The 16214-nt window shown below is 41.0% G+C and overlaps 1 protein-coding gene across 3 annotated transcripts; it reads left to right on the forward strand.

Moving 5' to 3' along the window:
• Nucleotides 1-1761: 1761 nt before the first annotated feature.
• gnb2 (guanine nucleotide binding protein (G protein), beta polypeptide 2) lies at nucleotides 1762-13724 on the forward strand. Of its 3 annotated transcripts, XM_030069150.1 has the most exons (11): nucleotides 2032-2155; nucleotides 2304-2422; nucleotides 4637-4716; nucleotides 5374-5412; nucleotides 6293-6399; nucleotides 7772-7835; nucleotides 8133-8295; nucleotides 9078-9144; nucleotides 9224-9425; nucleotides 11054-11270; nucleotides 12495-13724. In XM_030069150.1, exons 3-11 carry the CDS (start codon nucleotides 4660-4662, stop codon nucleotides 12599-12601), a joined length of 1023 nt encoding a protein of 340 aa, XP_029925010.1. In that variant the 5' UTR covers nucleotides 2032-2155; nucleotides 2304-2422; nucleotides 4637-4659; the 3' UTR covers nucleotides 12602-13724. The 3 variants fall into 3 exon arrangements, with proteins under 3 accessions (XP_029925008.1, XP_029925009.1, XP_029925010.1); XM_030069148.1 differs by lacking the exon at nucleotides 2304-2422 and having other exon boundaries at nucleotides 1762-2155; XM_030069149.1 differs by having other exon boundaries at nucleotides 2024-2422.
• Nucleotides 13725-16214: the final 2490 nt, after the last annotated feature.

Genomic DNA, 16214 nt, shown 5'->3' on the forward strand with positions numbered 1-16214 from the left:
GTAACATGTGACTTTATGTGTACATACAGTACCTGAAGCATGAGACTCTAATGTAATGTACAGGATGTGCTGTAATGACACTGCCTTCACACAAGGGGTCGCTATTGTCATACGAAGTGAGCGTTAGACGCATCGTTTTTTGTTTTTTTTGCAGAGGGTGCAACATTGAACTAAGGAAGTGGAGTCAGTTGAGATGCCAAATAAGCTTTTCAACAAATTAATGCATGTTATTAAAATAAATGAATTAAAAATGTAAAAGCTAAAATCTCATGCAGTAAAAAGGTGTTTGTTGAAACTATTTTGAGTTGGACACACACACACACACACACACACACACACACACACACACACGAACACCCCATATTAAAAAAAAAAAAAAAAAAAAAACACATCTCATGTCAGGCAACAGAAGAGATGCTCTAAAGATCACCACTGATGAGACAAATCTCTGTTGCAATAGCGACACCAGCAGTTTGATTAAGATATTTCATGTAGGAACAAAATTCTGATGCATATGATGTGTTTCATACTGTGGTATAATAATAATTCTTCTTCTTTTTATTTATTTATTTATCTTACTTGATTTTTTATTTATTTTTATTTTTCCACAGAACATAAAGAAGAAGACTCAAGGACAAAACAGAAAATCATGATGAAGCTTGATATAATTTTATTCAGGGATAACTGAATTTACTAAATGACAATGTTACATTCTCTTTGACGTATAAAAGCAACATATTTTTGTTGTTGTTGGTGGTGGTGGTGGTTGTTTAAGCTTTCAGTATTGTTTAGTAGTTTTCTGATAGTTTTTATTATTATTATTATTGTTGTTGTTGTTGTTGTTGTTGTTGTTGTTGTTGTTATTATTATTATTATTATTATTATTCTAACCTACCACAGCTTCCATTCTCATGCATCCAGCCTAATTAAATGTGAACCCTTGGGTGCCAGTCTCCAGAGAGAACCATGTGCTACAAAGTAATTACTATGAAGCGCTGCACTGCAAGCAGTTTGATCAAAGAACACATTACAGCATGGGTACTCAAACTTTTGTCATATCAAAAACCTGAAAACAGATGCTCTGCAGACTAAGGCCCCCGCCCCGCCCCCCTTCATGTGCAACAAGAGGAGTTTGGTTGTCTGTCTGTAGGTGGTGATATAAAACAGAGAGGGTCAAAACTTATGACCAGGACAGTTGTCATTATGCATGTGTTGTTCCAACTTCTAACCCATGAAAGAACTGTGAAATTAAGCCATATTTTTGCCACAACATGAATAGAAATCACTGTGTTGAAGGCCATGTTTCAGTGCTCAAATCCTGTGGTTGTATTTCCAATTATGTGATTTTTTTTTTTTTTTTTTTTTTTTTTTTACATCGTCAGTGTGAAGACAGGACCCCAGCCCTGACCATGCTGCAGGCAGAGCTTGGAGAAGCCCAACATCAGAGGCGACCTGCTGCTGTTTACGGGATGGGTGTGGTTGGCTCGTGCTTATGATCCTTCTGCAAGAGCCCACCGCGTGATTTGGCTGTGCAAGCATGCTTATTTGAATAATGATATTTAGAGAAAACAGCCCAGACGCAAAGAGTGGTGCGGATAACTGACCCAAGTCTCACATATGTGTGTGTGTGTGTGTGTGTGCTATATATATATATATATATATATATATATATATATATATATATATATATATATATATATATATATATATATATATATATGCTACACACACACACACTCACACACACACACACAAACAGATGGGCTGGCTATCTGCTGCTAGTCGCTTTTTGATCCCGTTATTTCCATGCAGTTTGTTCAGCTCTTGGTTTTGACGAGGAGGCGACAGTCCTGATGAAGTGTCAGTAGAGGGAGGAGGAAGAGCAAACTAAAGAGAGGAAGGAAACGGGGATAACGTCACGAAAACCTGAATCTGAGTAAAAACGGATTGCCTAGTATTTACTGGCCTCTGTATTTTCATGCCCAGTGTTTGATGCGTGGACCGAGCTGCGGCTCGATCGTGTTTGTTTGTGTCGCACAGGACAAAGATGTTTTTGTTAAGTTGTCGGTCGTGAAAAAAGGGCAAAGCATTTTGAAGAGGAAACGGCAACACAACAGCAGATTTCATCTTTTCAGGAGGTCCATTAAAACGGGAGGTATGGATGTGCATGTAGCCCGACGCTTCCCGGTTTATTGAAGGATTTGTGGAAAAAAAAAAAAAAAACACTGAACATTTTACTGGACAAGATTCTGGTCGTGACACCACGCAGCGAAGTGGATTGCTAAAATATATCTCCTCTGCAGCTCAGCTACTAAATGACTGAAAAAGACATATAATCCTCCACGGGATTTCCAAGACAGTTTTCGGGGTTTTTGTTTTACGCCTGTGAGAGAACCAGCAAAATCATCGGGAGAATTAACAGGTAGCCACCCATTATCAAATCCTGTGACAACTGTAGGCCAGCCTATGGGGTGTAAGATGGCTGGGTGATGTGCCTATTCACGGCTCATCATTTTCGATTAAATGCATTTACATCCGCATTTTAGAGGCTGAGTGTGTGAGCCAAATGTGGTCAAGGCCTTTCATCAGCCCCGGCTGCGGATCAATATGTGCTGTGGCCTGCATTCATGGAGCCGATCTCTTATTTCTTTTCTTGGGAAACGCAGTAAATTGTGCGCCCAGTGAAATAAAAGCCCTTTGGAGTATCCTGGACCATTCAGTCTGGCCCCAACCTGCTCTCCCTTTACTGCGGCTTTTATTTTATTGCGGAACTATGGGAGTAAGCTTCCCAGTCCGGGCCTGTGTGGCTGAACCACCATGCTGGTGCTGATGTGAAGAATCAGATAGCTGTTTTTTCTCCTCTGGCGCTAACCCAGTATTCATTTAGTCTGACAAGAGATGCAGTGAACATTGCCACTTCCCGTTATAGCCATGTCATGTTGGTGTCACTTCATTTGCCCCATTACAGATAGCGCTGTGCATTCAGAGGGGTGGGGCCAGTCACACTGACATTTTGCATCATGCTCTTTGAATATCTGCCTTGTTAAGTTATAAAATGTGCATTCCTGGGTAAATAGCGTGTTCCAGCCAAATGTATGGAAAATAACTCTTTGTTTTTGGGCACTGAGCAGGTGGTTTATTGTACTTTATGTCTCCTTTTCTCCTCATCCTCATCCTCCTCCCCATCATCATCATTTTCATTATCATCATCAACATCATGGAAGACAGCCTCTTATCCTTTAGGCCTTTTTCAGTGTTGTGAGGTAGCAGTGAGCATGAGTGGAAAAATAATTGGAACAGGTTAAAACTGTGCTGTGTAAGTTTTCAATTTCAGTGGAAGGCCAACATGTTCCTCTTTCACATGAACACACACACACACTTCAGCATCCTGACCAGACTCACACATCCTCTTCTATCAGGCCATATACAAAAAAGCAACCAAAACATGCCTTTGATCATCCAGCCGGACATGTCCCATGCCTGCTCCAGCCCCTGATCTCTGTTGCATCATCACCCCCCTCGGTGCTTCACTGACTAAATTAACAGCTGTGCCAGGAGCCAGGGACCCACTGATGCTCCCCTGTTGCCTTCCATTAGTGCTGTGTGATCCATCTGGTCGGAGGTCCCCCCAGGGAACAATGACCTACTGTAGCTAATTGCTCTCCCTTGTAGTGTGTATTGTATGCATAATCCTTGTTTAGTGTGTGCAAAATGTTTACTCTGTGATGCGCTTCTTTTTTCCCCCATTTATATAACACATACCTGCCCCATGCTTACGTGGCCCGAGGTACAAAAGTGACATTCATGCAAATCTGATATGCCATTCTCTGTGTGTAGTGTCGCCATGTGAATTTGAATGGCTTTGCAAATGCAAATACAAGTGCCCATATTTGTTGGATACAGTTTGAATGTGTAACACTGCTCCTATGGGAGGCAAGGGTTGTTTCCTTGTAGTGATGATATGCACTTTGTGTGACCCTAGTTACTGTTGACATGGCCTGAAAATCCAAAAGATAAAAGATGCATCTAGATTGTGACTAGCAAGACAGCTCAGAATATCAGATTTCAGTCACTGTTTGGCGTATTAACCCTTGTGTTAGGTCTTCATGCGACGGCAGAACACACTGGAACCACACTGACGTCCACACTGTGTCCAGTGTTTGCATGATGTTTGACCCGATACAGAACCACAACATGGACAGTGTGGCAGGTTCTCTCGGCCCAAAAGGCAGTGCTCACTCAATAGCCGCTGCCTGATAGTGATGCTGGATGCTCAGTAGCAGCTTAGTCATTGCAGATTATTCTCCTCAGTTAAACCAGGCATGGTTGTACCATCATAATCAGATTATGGGGGCTTTTCTCACTATGCAAGTTCAGTAAATCCAGATATTAAAATGTGTGTGGGTGTTTTTTTTTTTTTTTTTTTTTTTTAAACCAGGGTCAAACTGTATTTAAAGTAAGTTGTATTTTATTAATTGAAAGTGGATCCATGTATCATTCTGAAAACATGAAACCCCATTAGCCCAAATGGAGCTTTAAAAAATAAGTGCAGTCACAGTTGCTTTTTATTTTTTCCACTTTGAAGAAGCTCTACATGTAAATCAAAGTCTGATATCCCACACTGTTGCTGCCACAGGTGACGGCCCAGACACATCCAAAATGAGTGAGTTGGAGCAGCTTCGTCAGGAGGCCGAGCAGCTTAGGAACCAGATAAGAGTAAGTATGAGCTTGTCTGTCCTGTCTAACCTCAGACATACTGTGTTTTTAATTTAATTTAACGCAGTTTTTACTTCAAATAGAGGTATCCCAATTTCTGTTAAAGTGTATTCAAGTCTGAGGAAAAAGTACCTTTCTAGAGATCAGATAAAATGGTGTAGCTAAACGAATAGATCAACTGCTTCCATGTGATACTTGATAACAAGTTGATGGCTCATTTCCAGCCCAGCTCATGTCAGCAGCAAAAGCAGCACTATCACTAATAATAAGTCCAGATGTCATTACCCCCACTACTCTTATCTAAAAGTAGAAGTTACTCAAGTAAAAGGAGGAATGAAAACCTAAGTGGAAACCCAAGTATATCAATTCGGTAGAAGTTAAAAGAAGGGACCTAAAAACTTACAAAAATATCATGTCATGTAACTGTACTAATCCACAATAATGCAATAAATTGGGGTGGTGAATTTAGTTATTTTTCTGCTTTGGTACATACTGTGTATTGAGAGAATGTGAAACCATCTTCAGACCCACTCTAGAGCTGCAAAAGCTGGAAAAACAACAATAAACTGAGGAAAGGGCTTCAATCTGCAAACTGATAGTGCCATTTCTTTTTTTTTCCCCTCTTTTCTCCTTTTGCCACGACTCCATGTCTACTAGGATGCCAGGAAGGCATGTGGAGACTCAACCCTGACACAGGTGAATAGCACTACACTTCAGAGGGGCTATTATTGTCTGTCAGCTACATTATTTTTTCCTTTATCCATATTTATATATCAGTACCTCCCTATCTGTTGAGTAATTCCTTAATGATTTTGATACATTTCATGTCACAGTGTTGTAAATGTCAGGGGTTACCATTGGATACTTGATTGCTCAATCATTAACATCCTTTTGTTCTCCATTAATACTGAAACATAGTAACCACGTGGGAAAGTACAGATTTTAAAGGCCTGGGAGATTGTGCTTGATGAAAAAGTACCACATTGTGTATTACAGATTAAAAAAAAAAAAAAAAAATCTGCATTGTATGTCAGCATTATTGAAATCATCCCCATGATTGTCAAGGCCCAGAGAGACATCTTTAAAATGAAGCTGTGTGAGCAAATGATCCTGTTGCTGCTGCCATATTACCTTTAGCTTCTTCTCATTTTATAAAACATGGCTAGCAAAAATAGATGAGGGATTCTTGATGTATCAGAGCAAGTTTTCACCCACGTCACCTGCAAAGGTATAAACTCGGTGCCCTTGGTCAAGTAATAAGTGTAGCATGGCCTGCTGTTGTAGTGAGCCAAACAGGTTTACACGATTTGTAGAATTAATTATTTTTATGAGTCTGTGTGCTTAGATATCAATTAAAGATGTATCTTTTTGATTTGTTGAGTTTTGTATCTTTCGGGAAATTCTCCTAAGATGCTTTTCACTGCAGCACTGCTATTCCTGTTATCATGTAGTGTAGTGTTATCATGTCAAAAACCGGCGTCGACGAATTCACTCAGAACTGTGCGCTACACATGAAGTTAAAAAGGATGAGTTTAAGAAAGACTGATGTTTCAAATTGCGTGCCTGTGTGACTCAGATTACAGCAGGTCTGGATCCTGTGGGGCGGATTCAGATGCGGACAAGACGCACCCTGCGTGGTCACCTCGCCAAGATCTATGCCATGCACTGGGGCTCAGACTCAAGGTGAGACTGAATCACTGTTTTAGGGTTGCACATGTGCTTTTGAATTGATCAGTCCTGTCTGACTGTGATCAAACCATTCTATTTTAGTGTCATTGTATATTATTAAAATGTGGTTTACACACCATTACTTTTGTGGTAGTTTAGTAGAAAATGAACCCTTATGGCATCACACCACTGGATGTTTTGGGCCAGTAAGATAATAACTTTGAATCATCCCATCATTCCTACAGAGGACTGAACATGAATACATTTAATAGCTAATTTTTCCTGCCAGCAACCCTGTTGAACTCTATGCTGTGGTAGGATGAGATTACCACAGAAATCCAAAATGAAACATCTCAAACTTTTAGACACCTTGAACAAACTCAGAATGAAATAAAACCATAATCTGATGTGATAAGCTGTGACCAGATTGGTGCAGGTTACCTTGTGCCTGTCAGTTGACCTGTTCTTGTTTAGGCTGTGCAGTCAGAAATAAAGGCGTTCATCAAAAGGCCCAGTCGACGGCACATTCTTGACTGCGTGCAACACCAATCACTGTTATGAATCCACAGATCTATTTTGATTTTCTTATTGTCTTGGTGGAAAAATCCTCACTTTCAAATGGACCATGTCAAATAGTTTAATATAAGCATTCTTTGCTCGCTGGGCTCAAGGGTCAAACACTGTTTGAATAATCTGCCAGCCATGGGACAGAAGTCTGTGACCCCTGCATGAATGTCTGCTGCACTACCAAGTGGCCTAAAGTAGGATCACATGGCCCCATATTATGCACTTTTTTTTTTTTTTTACTCTTCTGGGTCTGACAGATCTACAAAATGACTTATGATTGTAGCTAAAAATGAACATTTATCTCAAATTAAAATAGATCATCTGCATTTTAAGCTCATACCTACTGTGTCGTCTCCAGAGTTGAAAGAGTAGAAAGCCAAAACATTAAAGAGCTTGCCACCCTCCAAACAATTGTGGAGCTCATTGTATGGCAGGTCCAGGACATGTGGTGAGAGGGACTAACATGACGAAGAAGCTGTAGCGTTTGAGCCCATCAGTCCCTCCTGTGACACATGCACAAGCATTTTGAAAAATTCTTTAAAAAAAAGAAAAAATTCTTTTATTTTTGGTGATGCTGTATCAACAATCAGATTCCAGCAATACAAATATAATCATTAGATGCAGTTTTCACATTAGCACGTTGTTTTTGCCTGTTTGCCTGGTAGACCAGTCACTTTGGAAGATGGATGTGCGTCTAAATGAGGTTTTACGGTATATAATTTATCAGAAACTTAATATGAGCCATACTGCATGTCCAGCGTTAGTTGTATGTAAAATGGTTACAGATGATTAACAGATAAGGTACGAAATGTCTCCACAGGCTTCTGGTTAGTGCCTCTCAAGATGGGAAACTGATCATCTGGGACAGCTACACCACTAACAAGGTAAAAGCATCAAAATAAGATCTTATCAGGCTATTAAGTGGATGAATAGGTTAACTCTCCGCCTCACGAATTGGAAACGCAACTGGAGTGAAGTCAACATCCTGCAGGAATGTGCTTGACTCATAAAGGCTTCCTTTGTACCTAAAACAAAGTCTGTGCTTCAGCATATCTAGAGATTTTTAGGATTAACACTGGCTCATTGTTGTGCTCTTGTCAAGGATTTGGAAAGTTATTGCTTCCTGTCCATTGATATGGTGTATTTTTAAGCCCACTGCCACTCACCGCCTTGCCTCCTAGATGCATGCCATCCCGCTGCGCTCCTCCTGGGTGATGACCTGCGCGTACGCTCCCTCCGGGAACTACGTGGCCTGCGGAGGTCTCGACAACATCTGCTCCATCTACTGCTTGAAAACCCGAGAGGGCAACGTGAGGGTCAGCAGGGAATTACCTGGCCACACAGGTGAAGGCACCGCACTCTTTTCTGTTTTTTGTTTTGTGGGTCTTCAGACAGATGACACGGTTCAGGATGGTGTGCACCCTCCCCCGTGAGAAACTCCACTCCCAAACTCCCAAATGTTGAAGGGTTCATTTACATGGTTCATTAATCACAGGGCGACACGTCTTAATGAGCTGAGACGTCACCCACTTGTGAGCGACTACGGCCTGTGCTGGTTTGGTAACTTTGCTGCTCTGTGCTTTAAGTTAAAATTACTACCATTCTTTAGAGTGTACATAATGGAGGCAGGATATTTTATAGTTTAACAAGATAGATAGATAGATATTGTTAATAAATTGAAATGAGAAAAAGGAACAAATTTTAAATACCCCCAAGCATCTTTTTTCTGCATTATGTTCCATTAAAAAAAAAAAAAAAATGTTTTCATATGTGCATATTTTTGAAAATATAAAATCGATAGACACATATATTGGTTGGGCTCTACCATGTTTATTTTATTTTTGACCATGAAATCCTTGTGAAATGAACTGTAAATCCATGAAAACTCCACAAAATGTGTTTAATGGTGTAATAGGCAGGTTTATTGTACAGTGAACAAATGCACTGAATATACATGGAAGAAGTGAATCCAGGTAAAACTTGTTTCCTCTTACTGGTGATTTTCACAATCAACTCTACAAATCACAGATGATTAGAAAATGATTTTGAAGCTTTGAGCAACTTTTAGACTTTTCATTCAATTTCTAAAGGGTGACCCGTCCAAATATGTATGTTTGTTCCCCCAGGTTACCTGTCATGCTGCCGCTTTATTGACGACAATCAAATCATCACAAGTTCAGGAGACACTACATGGTGAGTTCTGTTGTGACGGAGAACAAAACGCAGACGTCCAGACGTGTCTCCGTGTCTAACTCTGCGCTCTCTGCCCCAGTGCACTGTGGGACATCGAGACAAGTCAGCAGACCACGGTTTTCTCGGGCCACAGCGGCGACGTCATGAGCCTGTCCCTGTCGCCCGACCTGCGCACCTTCGTGTCGGGAGCCTGCGATGCCTCGATCAAACTGTGGGACATCAGAGACAGCATGTGCCGACAGACCTTCACCGGCCACGAGTCGGACATCAACGCCGTCTGTGTGAGTGTTTTCAGCTCATTAAGGGGCTTTTTCGTTTGGCCAGCGACGTTTTGAGGTTAACTATTTGCTGCAAATTAAAATCTATCTTCTATTAGCATTCTTTTTGTCCTGCGATGGCAGACCATTGGATTGGTATTTGTGAGTATGGTCAACATCCTTCAGGCCGGAGAAGCTGACAGGATTACTTTTCCATTCAAATGAGTATTTTTCCATTATTAGTGCCAACAATTATGGGTCAAAAATATTCCCACTGCCATAAAATGACACTGGGTACTGTGTATCTGTCCAGTTCACTTTCAGTGGAGCAGATCCAGGATTTGTGTTGATGACGTTACTGCCTGCACTCTCTTGGATCTAGTTTTGGGAGAATCTCACGACGTAAACATATTAGAGTATTATCGATAATTGGACAACCTGATGATCATGAGGGGAACCTTGATCTCAGGCTTTATTCAGAACCAATGGTCTGGACAGATAATCTGGTAGAGCGACAGATTAATTCTTAACCGATCCAGCTGATCACATTAAACATGTTTGATCACGTCACAACTTCTGGACGGCTCTATGGGAAAGCTGTTTCATTTCTAGAGCAAAGCGCCTGTAGCCACTGAGAGCACAGTTTACGATGAGGTGAGGCAAAAAAGAGTTTAACGCAGGGATAATAATCTGGAAACTCCCTGACCTTTCCATGACTAAAATGTTGACTTTTCATGACTTAATGTATATAAAAGTTGATGATGATTTTTTTAATCCCTTACTCTGCAGAAGTGAACAAAATATGAACACAGTAGAAAATAAATAGATTCATTTAGTCCCTGTTTGCAGGGACATATTAGGAGGTAATATATCTCAAAATCTTTTGGGTGGATTGGCATGAAATTTGGTGAGAACATTCATATTCTTCAGATGATGAACGCTGTCCATTGTGGTGACCCTTTGACGTCCCATCTAGCGCCGCCCTCAGGCCAAACATTAGGCTTGCACACAACACATCTCTAAATATCATTTACAGATAATTCGCTGAGTGCTTCTCAGGGAGTGAACCCTAATAGTTGAAATGCATCTAAATCTAACCAGTGGACTGGCATCATATTTAGTGAGTGCATTCATACTCCTCAAAGAAAGGTTTATCTTGATTTTGACGACCCCATCACCTGTCATGTAGTACCACCCTTGGGCCAAAGTGGCAGACTTGATATCTGAGAATTTATCAGGTACCTTGTCAAGAAATTTTGAAAGTATTGTCATGCTTTCTTCACCGTTCCTCCAGCGCCAACCTCAGGCCAAAATATACAAACCCCATTGTCTCACTACTTGCACTGCCCAACATGCCGTGATATTCCTGTGGGTGATCCCAAAAGGTTGTTAATATCCCCTAGCTGCCTAATTGTCTAGTGTGAACATATTTACAGGTGGGAGACAGATTGTGAAATTTGTTGTGTGTTTCAGTCTTTGTTCAAAATCTGTTTGGATTTAAATATTTTTAAAGTTTAAACTGAGGTTTCCAAACTCACAGGACAAGCACAGTGAGATGTCTCAGCAAGTTCCCTGCCTACAAATCGAGTTGACATCTTGATACTCAGTAACAGGTTTTTTTTTTTTTTTACAAATGTTTTGCTCCTCCTCAGTTCTTTCCCAACGGCAGCGCCTTTGCCACCGGCTCCGATGATGCCACCTGCAGGCTTTTCGACCTGCGTGCCGACCAAGAGCTCGGCCTCTACTCGCATGACAACATCATCTGTGGCATCACCTCTGTGGCTTTCTCCCGCTCCGGACGCTTGCTGCTCGCCGGCTACGACGACTTCAACTGCAACATCTGGGACGCTATGAAGGGAGATCGAGCAGGTATGAGCAAACTGGTGTGGTTCAGGAGGGATGGTTTGATAAAAGGCCTGTGATTAAAGTAGTCCACTGACCCCTGTTATCAAGCAAATTTTTTTAAGAGAAAAAGTCGCACAATATCTTTCATTTTCTTGCATAAATCGTCTGCCAGTTGTGAGGAAATTCTCCTGCTACACCACAGAGCTGCTCCTCAGCTACTCCTGGGTCTGACATACTTCCAATCTGCTAAATTCATGTGCTATTTTAATGTCTCTCTGCCACTGGGGCACAAGTATTGATGTTTGTGCATGTTTTATAAAGTTTTATGTCTCAATAGTGGCTAAAATGTCTATTTCAGGGCAGTATTTGAGGGATTTATTTTGAGACAAAATATAACAAAGCAAACCTGCCCTCATTAACAAGGACAAACACCACAAGCGAACTGATATCATTCCTATCTGAGCTCCAGCTCTTGTGGTTTACTCAGCAACATGTGAAATAGCTTTTGAAGTTCACTTTATTGCCGAGCAAGACAATTTGTAATCTGCCTCTCTGTCTGATAATGTGAGGAGCTTTCTAACAATCAAAACCATTATCTGAAGACTTCGGTTTTCTGTAGCCAGACATTAGAAATCAAACGTGTGCCTTCCTCTTCCACACAAGCTGTTTGCACAACCTAATGTGAAGTTTGTATACACAATCATGCTTGATTTTATTTATGTGTGTATTCTTAATTCAGAGGATAATTTGCTCTTGCATGATGGGTAACTTTGTTGCTTTCAGTATAAAGAAAACCAAAGCACAGTCAGTTGACGTTCATGTAACTTTGTCCCAGCTGGTAAATTATCTCAGCAGATTACACTTAGTCACATCAGAGGAACAGCACTGAAGATTAAGAGCGAGTTTCTCTGTCAGAGTATTTGATTACAGTGCGGTTAAACACACCTCTTGCATTTTTATCACTATTGTATCTTGCAGAAAGTTGTGGGTTTGATTCCTGGCTGGCTGAGGCTCCAGCAGCCTGGGACCCTGACTAGGATAAGGCTGCTTATTGTTCAATATTGATCAATAAAGTATTACTGTAAAACAACAATTAACTAAAGCTTAATTAACTATCAACTTATCATTTATTGATGACTGTTATTATAAAAAATTAGTAAAAATTGCAGCTGAGCTGTGGTTCGGCTGCCGGAGCAGAAACCTGCAACGACATCCTGACAGAAACTTGTCACTGCTTGTCTCTGGCAGGAGTCCTGGCCGGCCACGACAATCGTGTGAGCTGCCTCGGGGTGACGGACGACGGCATGGCGGTGTCCACCGGATCCTGGGACAGCTTCCTCAAGATCTGGAACTGACCCGCTTCATGAGCCATGCATATAAACCAACACACACACACACACACACACACACACACACTCGTGCAGACACAGACACACACTTCACATTTTTGGACACATAGTTTGCACACTGTATTCACACTGTATGTAAGATAATAAACAGACAGACATTGTACAGTACATAATATATATGACAAGAATTAGGTATGAGTTTACACAAATACACACACACACACACACACATACATTGTCACACTGTATGCAGGAAAGGTTTACACAAGGTCTGAACTCGTGCACACACTACCCACAGCTGACTGATGCGCAGAGCAGCGAGGCCATAAAGTACACATGTAATCTGTAAAATGTCAAAATGTGACCAAATACAAGAGTCTTCAGCTGCTCAAATGAAACACACACACACACACACACACACACACACACATATTACCTGAAGCCTTTTAATACATGTATTACACACAGACACACACGCACACAGACACATGCACATCATGCACACACTTTTTTCTGAAAGACACCCACAGGGGAGAGGTTGTTATTGGACAATTCTCTTTGTTTACGATAAAGTCCAAAATGCACTTCAGATGAATCTTGTGTACTCCACCTCTCTCAGACATCCCAACACGAAGGAGTGAAGCGAGGGCCGCCGCGTCAGCCCACTGAAAATGTCTTGAGAGTGACCGATGGATGGAGCAGCGATTGATAAAGTATAAGGAAAATATCAATTCTTATTTTCTCCTGGCTCACAAAAACAAAAACAAAACAAAAAAAAAACAACAACACACCATTATGTACTGAACTGTTTTTATAGATGTTGACACCCACATACATATACAACCAATTTGATTTTCAAGCTTTTGTTTCATTAATTTTTTACACTTACGTTTTCCCTGTGTGCCTCAGATACACTTTAAGATTTATTAATGGAGAAACGATGAAATTAAATTAATGAACTCAGTGAGACGAGAGGTTCACACTGTATGGTGAGTGAGGAAAAAAAAAAAACGAAAATTAAGACATGTTCAACAAGCAGGGGCCAGTATTCATACTTTGTCGATATATTATGTCAACTTTATGATGGTATAACTGTACATACTATTAATAAATACACATAGCCTCTCTTGCCAGTGTGTGTTCTGTTTTTCTACGTGTGTCTGCAAAATCACAACTTTATGAATTAGGAAAAATTGAAAGTAATTTCCACACACTGCATTGGAACTTGAATAACCTCTTCGTGTTTCAGTTTCACAAGGCAGCGTAGGGAAGTGTTACGGTGGTGCTCAGGGCCACAAAAAAGGTAAAACAGTAGTTGGAGCCACCAGAATATATTCAAATAAAAGGAGGATTTTTTTTGGATATTAAACAGGATTTAAGTCCCAATTTTTGTTTTTACAAAGACTCCCAATAAATAAATATGTATTATTTTATTTATTATTTTATTTTGGATATTAAACAGGATTTATGTCCCAATTTTTGTTTTTACAAAGACTCCCAATAAATAAATATGTATTATTTTATTTATTATTTTATATTTGGATTATTTTTTTCATTTTTAGTACAATTAATTAATTAGATTTATTTATTAATTTTATTAATTTTTATTTTTTGTATATGCAGCTTTTTAATTCAGTCTCTGCCCACCTGACCGGCACAGGTTTTAACTGTGTTCAGTGTAATATGGAAACCATACGGGCAAAGAAATACACTGACAGAAAAAGTTGTCTTAAAATGGAGGCTGCTTAAGATGAACGAGTCATGACAAAATAAAAATGTTCATGTTTGAAAACACATTTATCAGACCTGCCTGACAAGAAATATGGAGTTCTCTGCTACAGGAGAGAAAGCCTGTTTCATCATAAATGTGTGGGGGAAAACAAAAACTCACACCATCATAATCATCCAGGAAATACAATCTTGACTCTGTAAGTGCATCCTGCTCTAAATATAAATACAAAAAGATTCGAGCTAGAACTGCCCGGTGTGTGTTCAGGTCAGATACAAATGTTAGCCGTGCACATTTTTGACTTCTCATCAAATCATTACTTTTTATTTATAGTGGCAGATGCTTCAGTTTACATAAGTTCATTTTACGTGTTTTTTTTTTTTTTTTCTTGCACTTATTTATTGAAATGAATGTGACCATGGACACTCTATGCAGGAGCAGATTTATTTTTGGGGGTGGCCTGTGTCCCAGTTTGTGCCTTCAGCCACTAGTTGGCCCTGCTGCACTCCCAGCAGCCCCTCTGCAGATGAGAAGCACCGATGTTCCCCGCTTTAACTCCCAGTGCGTTCTGAGTCTCTGTTGTCACTGAAGTTCATTCCTTTGAATCTGTGTGGCTGTAAAAACAGAACCTCTTTCAGGTGGGAGGTCTGCCTTTTGGAAGGACAGCAAGCAGCAGCTGGATATTTGTGCACCAGACAAGGAGGTTTAATCTAACTTTAGCACCATCATGTGGTGAAACATAGCAAGTGTAATCAAACGGATCTCAGAACTGTTTTACCTAGATTCCACCAGCACGTCCACATCCCCACCAGAGGAAACAACACACTGGACCACACCAATGTTCCTGGCAGCTACAGAGCACCCCCTCGTCCTCATTTTGGCCAGTCAGACAACATCTCCCTGCTTCTCCTGCCTATCTACATCCAGCTGGCAAAAATGGGTCAAACCAACTGTAAAAACAGTTAAAGTGTGGACAGATGAAGCTACAGCAGCTCTACAGGACTGTTTTGAATGCACAGACTGGCAGATGTTCAAAGATGCTGCTACCCAGGAGAACCATATCGACCTTGAAGAATACACATCATCAGTGACATCATACATCAGCAAATGTGCTGATGATGTGGTGAAAATAAGGACAGTTAAATCATTCCCTAATGAGAAAGCCTGGATGAATGGAGAGGTGAGAGCTCTATGTAGAGCCAAAAAAGCTGCCTTCAAGTCAGGTGACAAAGAAGCCTACAACACTGCCAGAGCAAAACTGAAAGCTGGCATCAAGGAGGCAAAGCGAAGGCATCAGCAGAGACTGGAGAGAGACCTCAACACCAACAACAGCAAAGACTTGTGGCAGGCGGTCAAAAGTGTTACAGGCTACAAAAGCAGGAGCGCTCCCATCATGTGTGAGGCCACGTTACCAGACAAGCTAAACACATTTCATCAGCTGTAAAGTCTACTCCGCCTCCAGAGGACCGGCCACTGTCAGTATCCACAGTGGATGTGAGGAAAGTCCTGCTGAAAGTGAATATGAGTAAAGCTGCTGGGCCTGACAACATCCCTGGCCGTGTGCTAAAAACATGTGCCAACCAGCTAGTAGATGTCATTACTGACATTTTCAACATATCGCTGTCACAGGAGACTGTTCCCACCTGCTTCAAGACAGCCACCATCATCCCTGTGCCTAAAAAGTCTGCAGTGTCTGATCTAAATGACTACCGCCCTGTGGCACTCACCCCCATCCTGATGAAGTGCTTTGAGAAACTGGTTCTCCAGCACATAAAGAACAACATCCCTGCCAGTCTGGACCCTCAGCAGTTTGCATTCAGAACCAACAGATCCACAGAGGATGCCATCTCCACTGCTCTCCACTCAGTCTTCACTCACCTGGAGAAAAGC

This window comes from Myripristis murdjan, chromosome 14 (genome assembly GCF_902150065.1).
Source record: "Myripristis murdjan chromosome 14, fMyrMur1.1, whole genome shotgun sequence".
Lineage (NCBI taxonomy): Eukaryota > Metazoa > Chordata > Actinopteri > Holocentriformes > Holocentridae > Myripristis > Myripristis murdjan.

Excerpts from the sequence above, each read along its gene's own strand:
- gnb2 (XM_030069148.1), top strand. The coding sequence starts at position 1,993 with ATGCGTGGACCGAGCTGCGGCTCGATCGTGTTTGTTTGTGTCGCACAG. Across the intron at positions 4,717-5,373 it reads AGCTTAGGAACCAGATAAGA|GATGCCAGGAAGGCATGTGG; the intron begins GTAAGTATGAGC and ends CATGTCTACTAG. Across the intron at positions 9,426-11,053 it reads CGGACATCAACGCCGTCTGT|TTCTTTCCCAACGGCAGCGC; the intron begins GTGAGTGTTTTC and ends GCTCCTCCTCAG.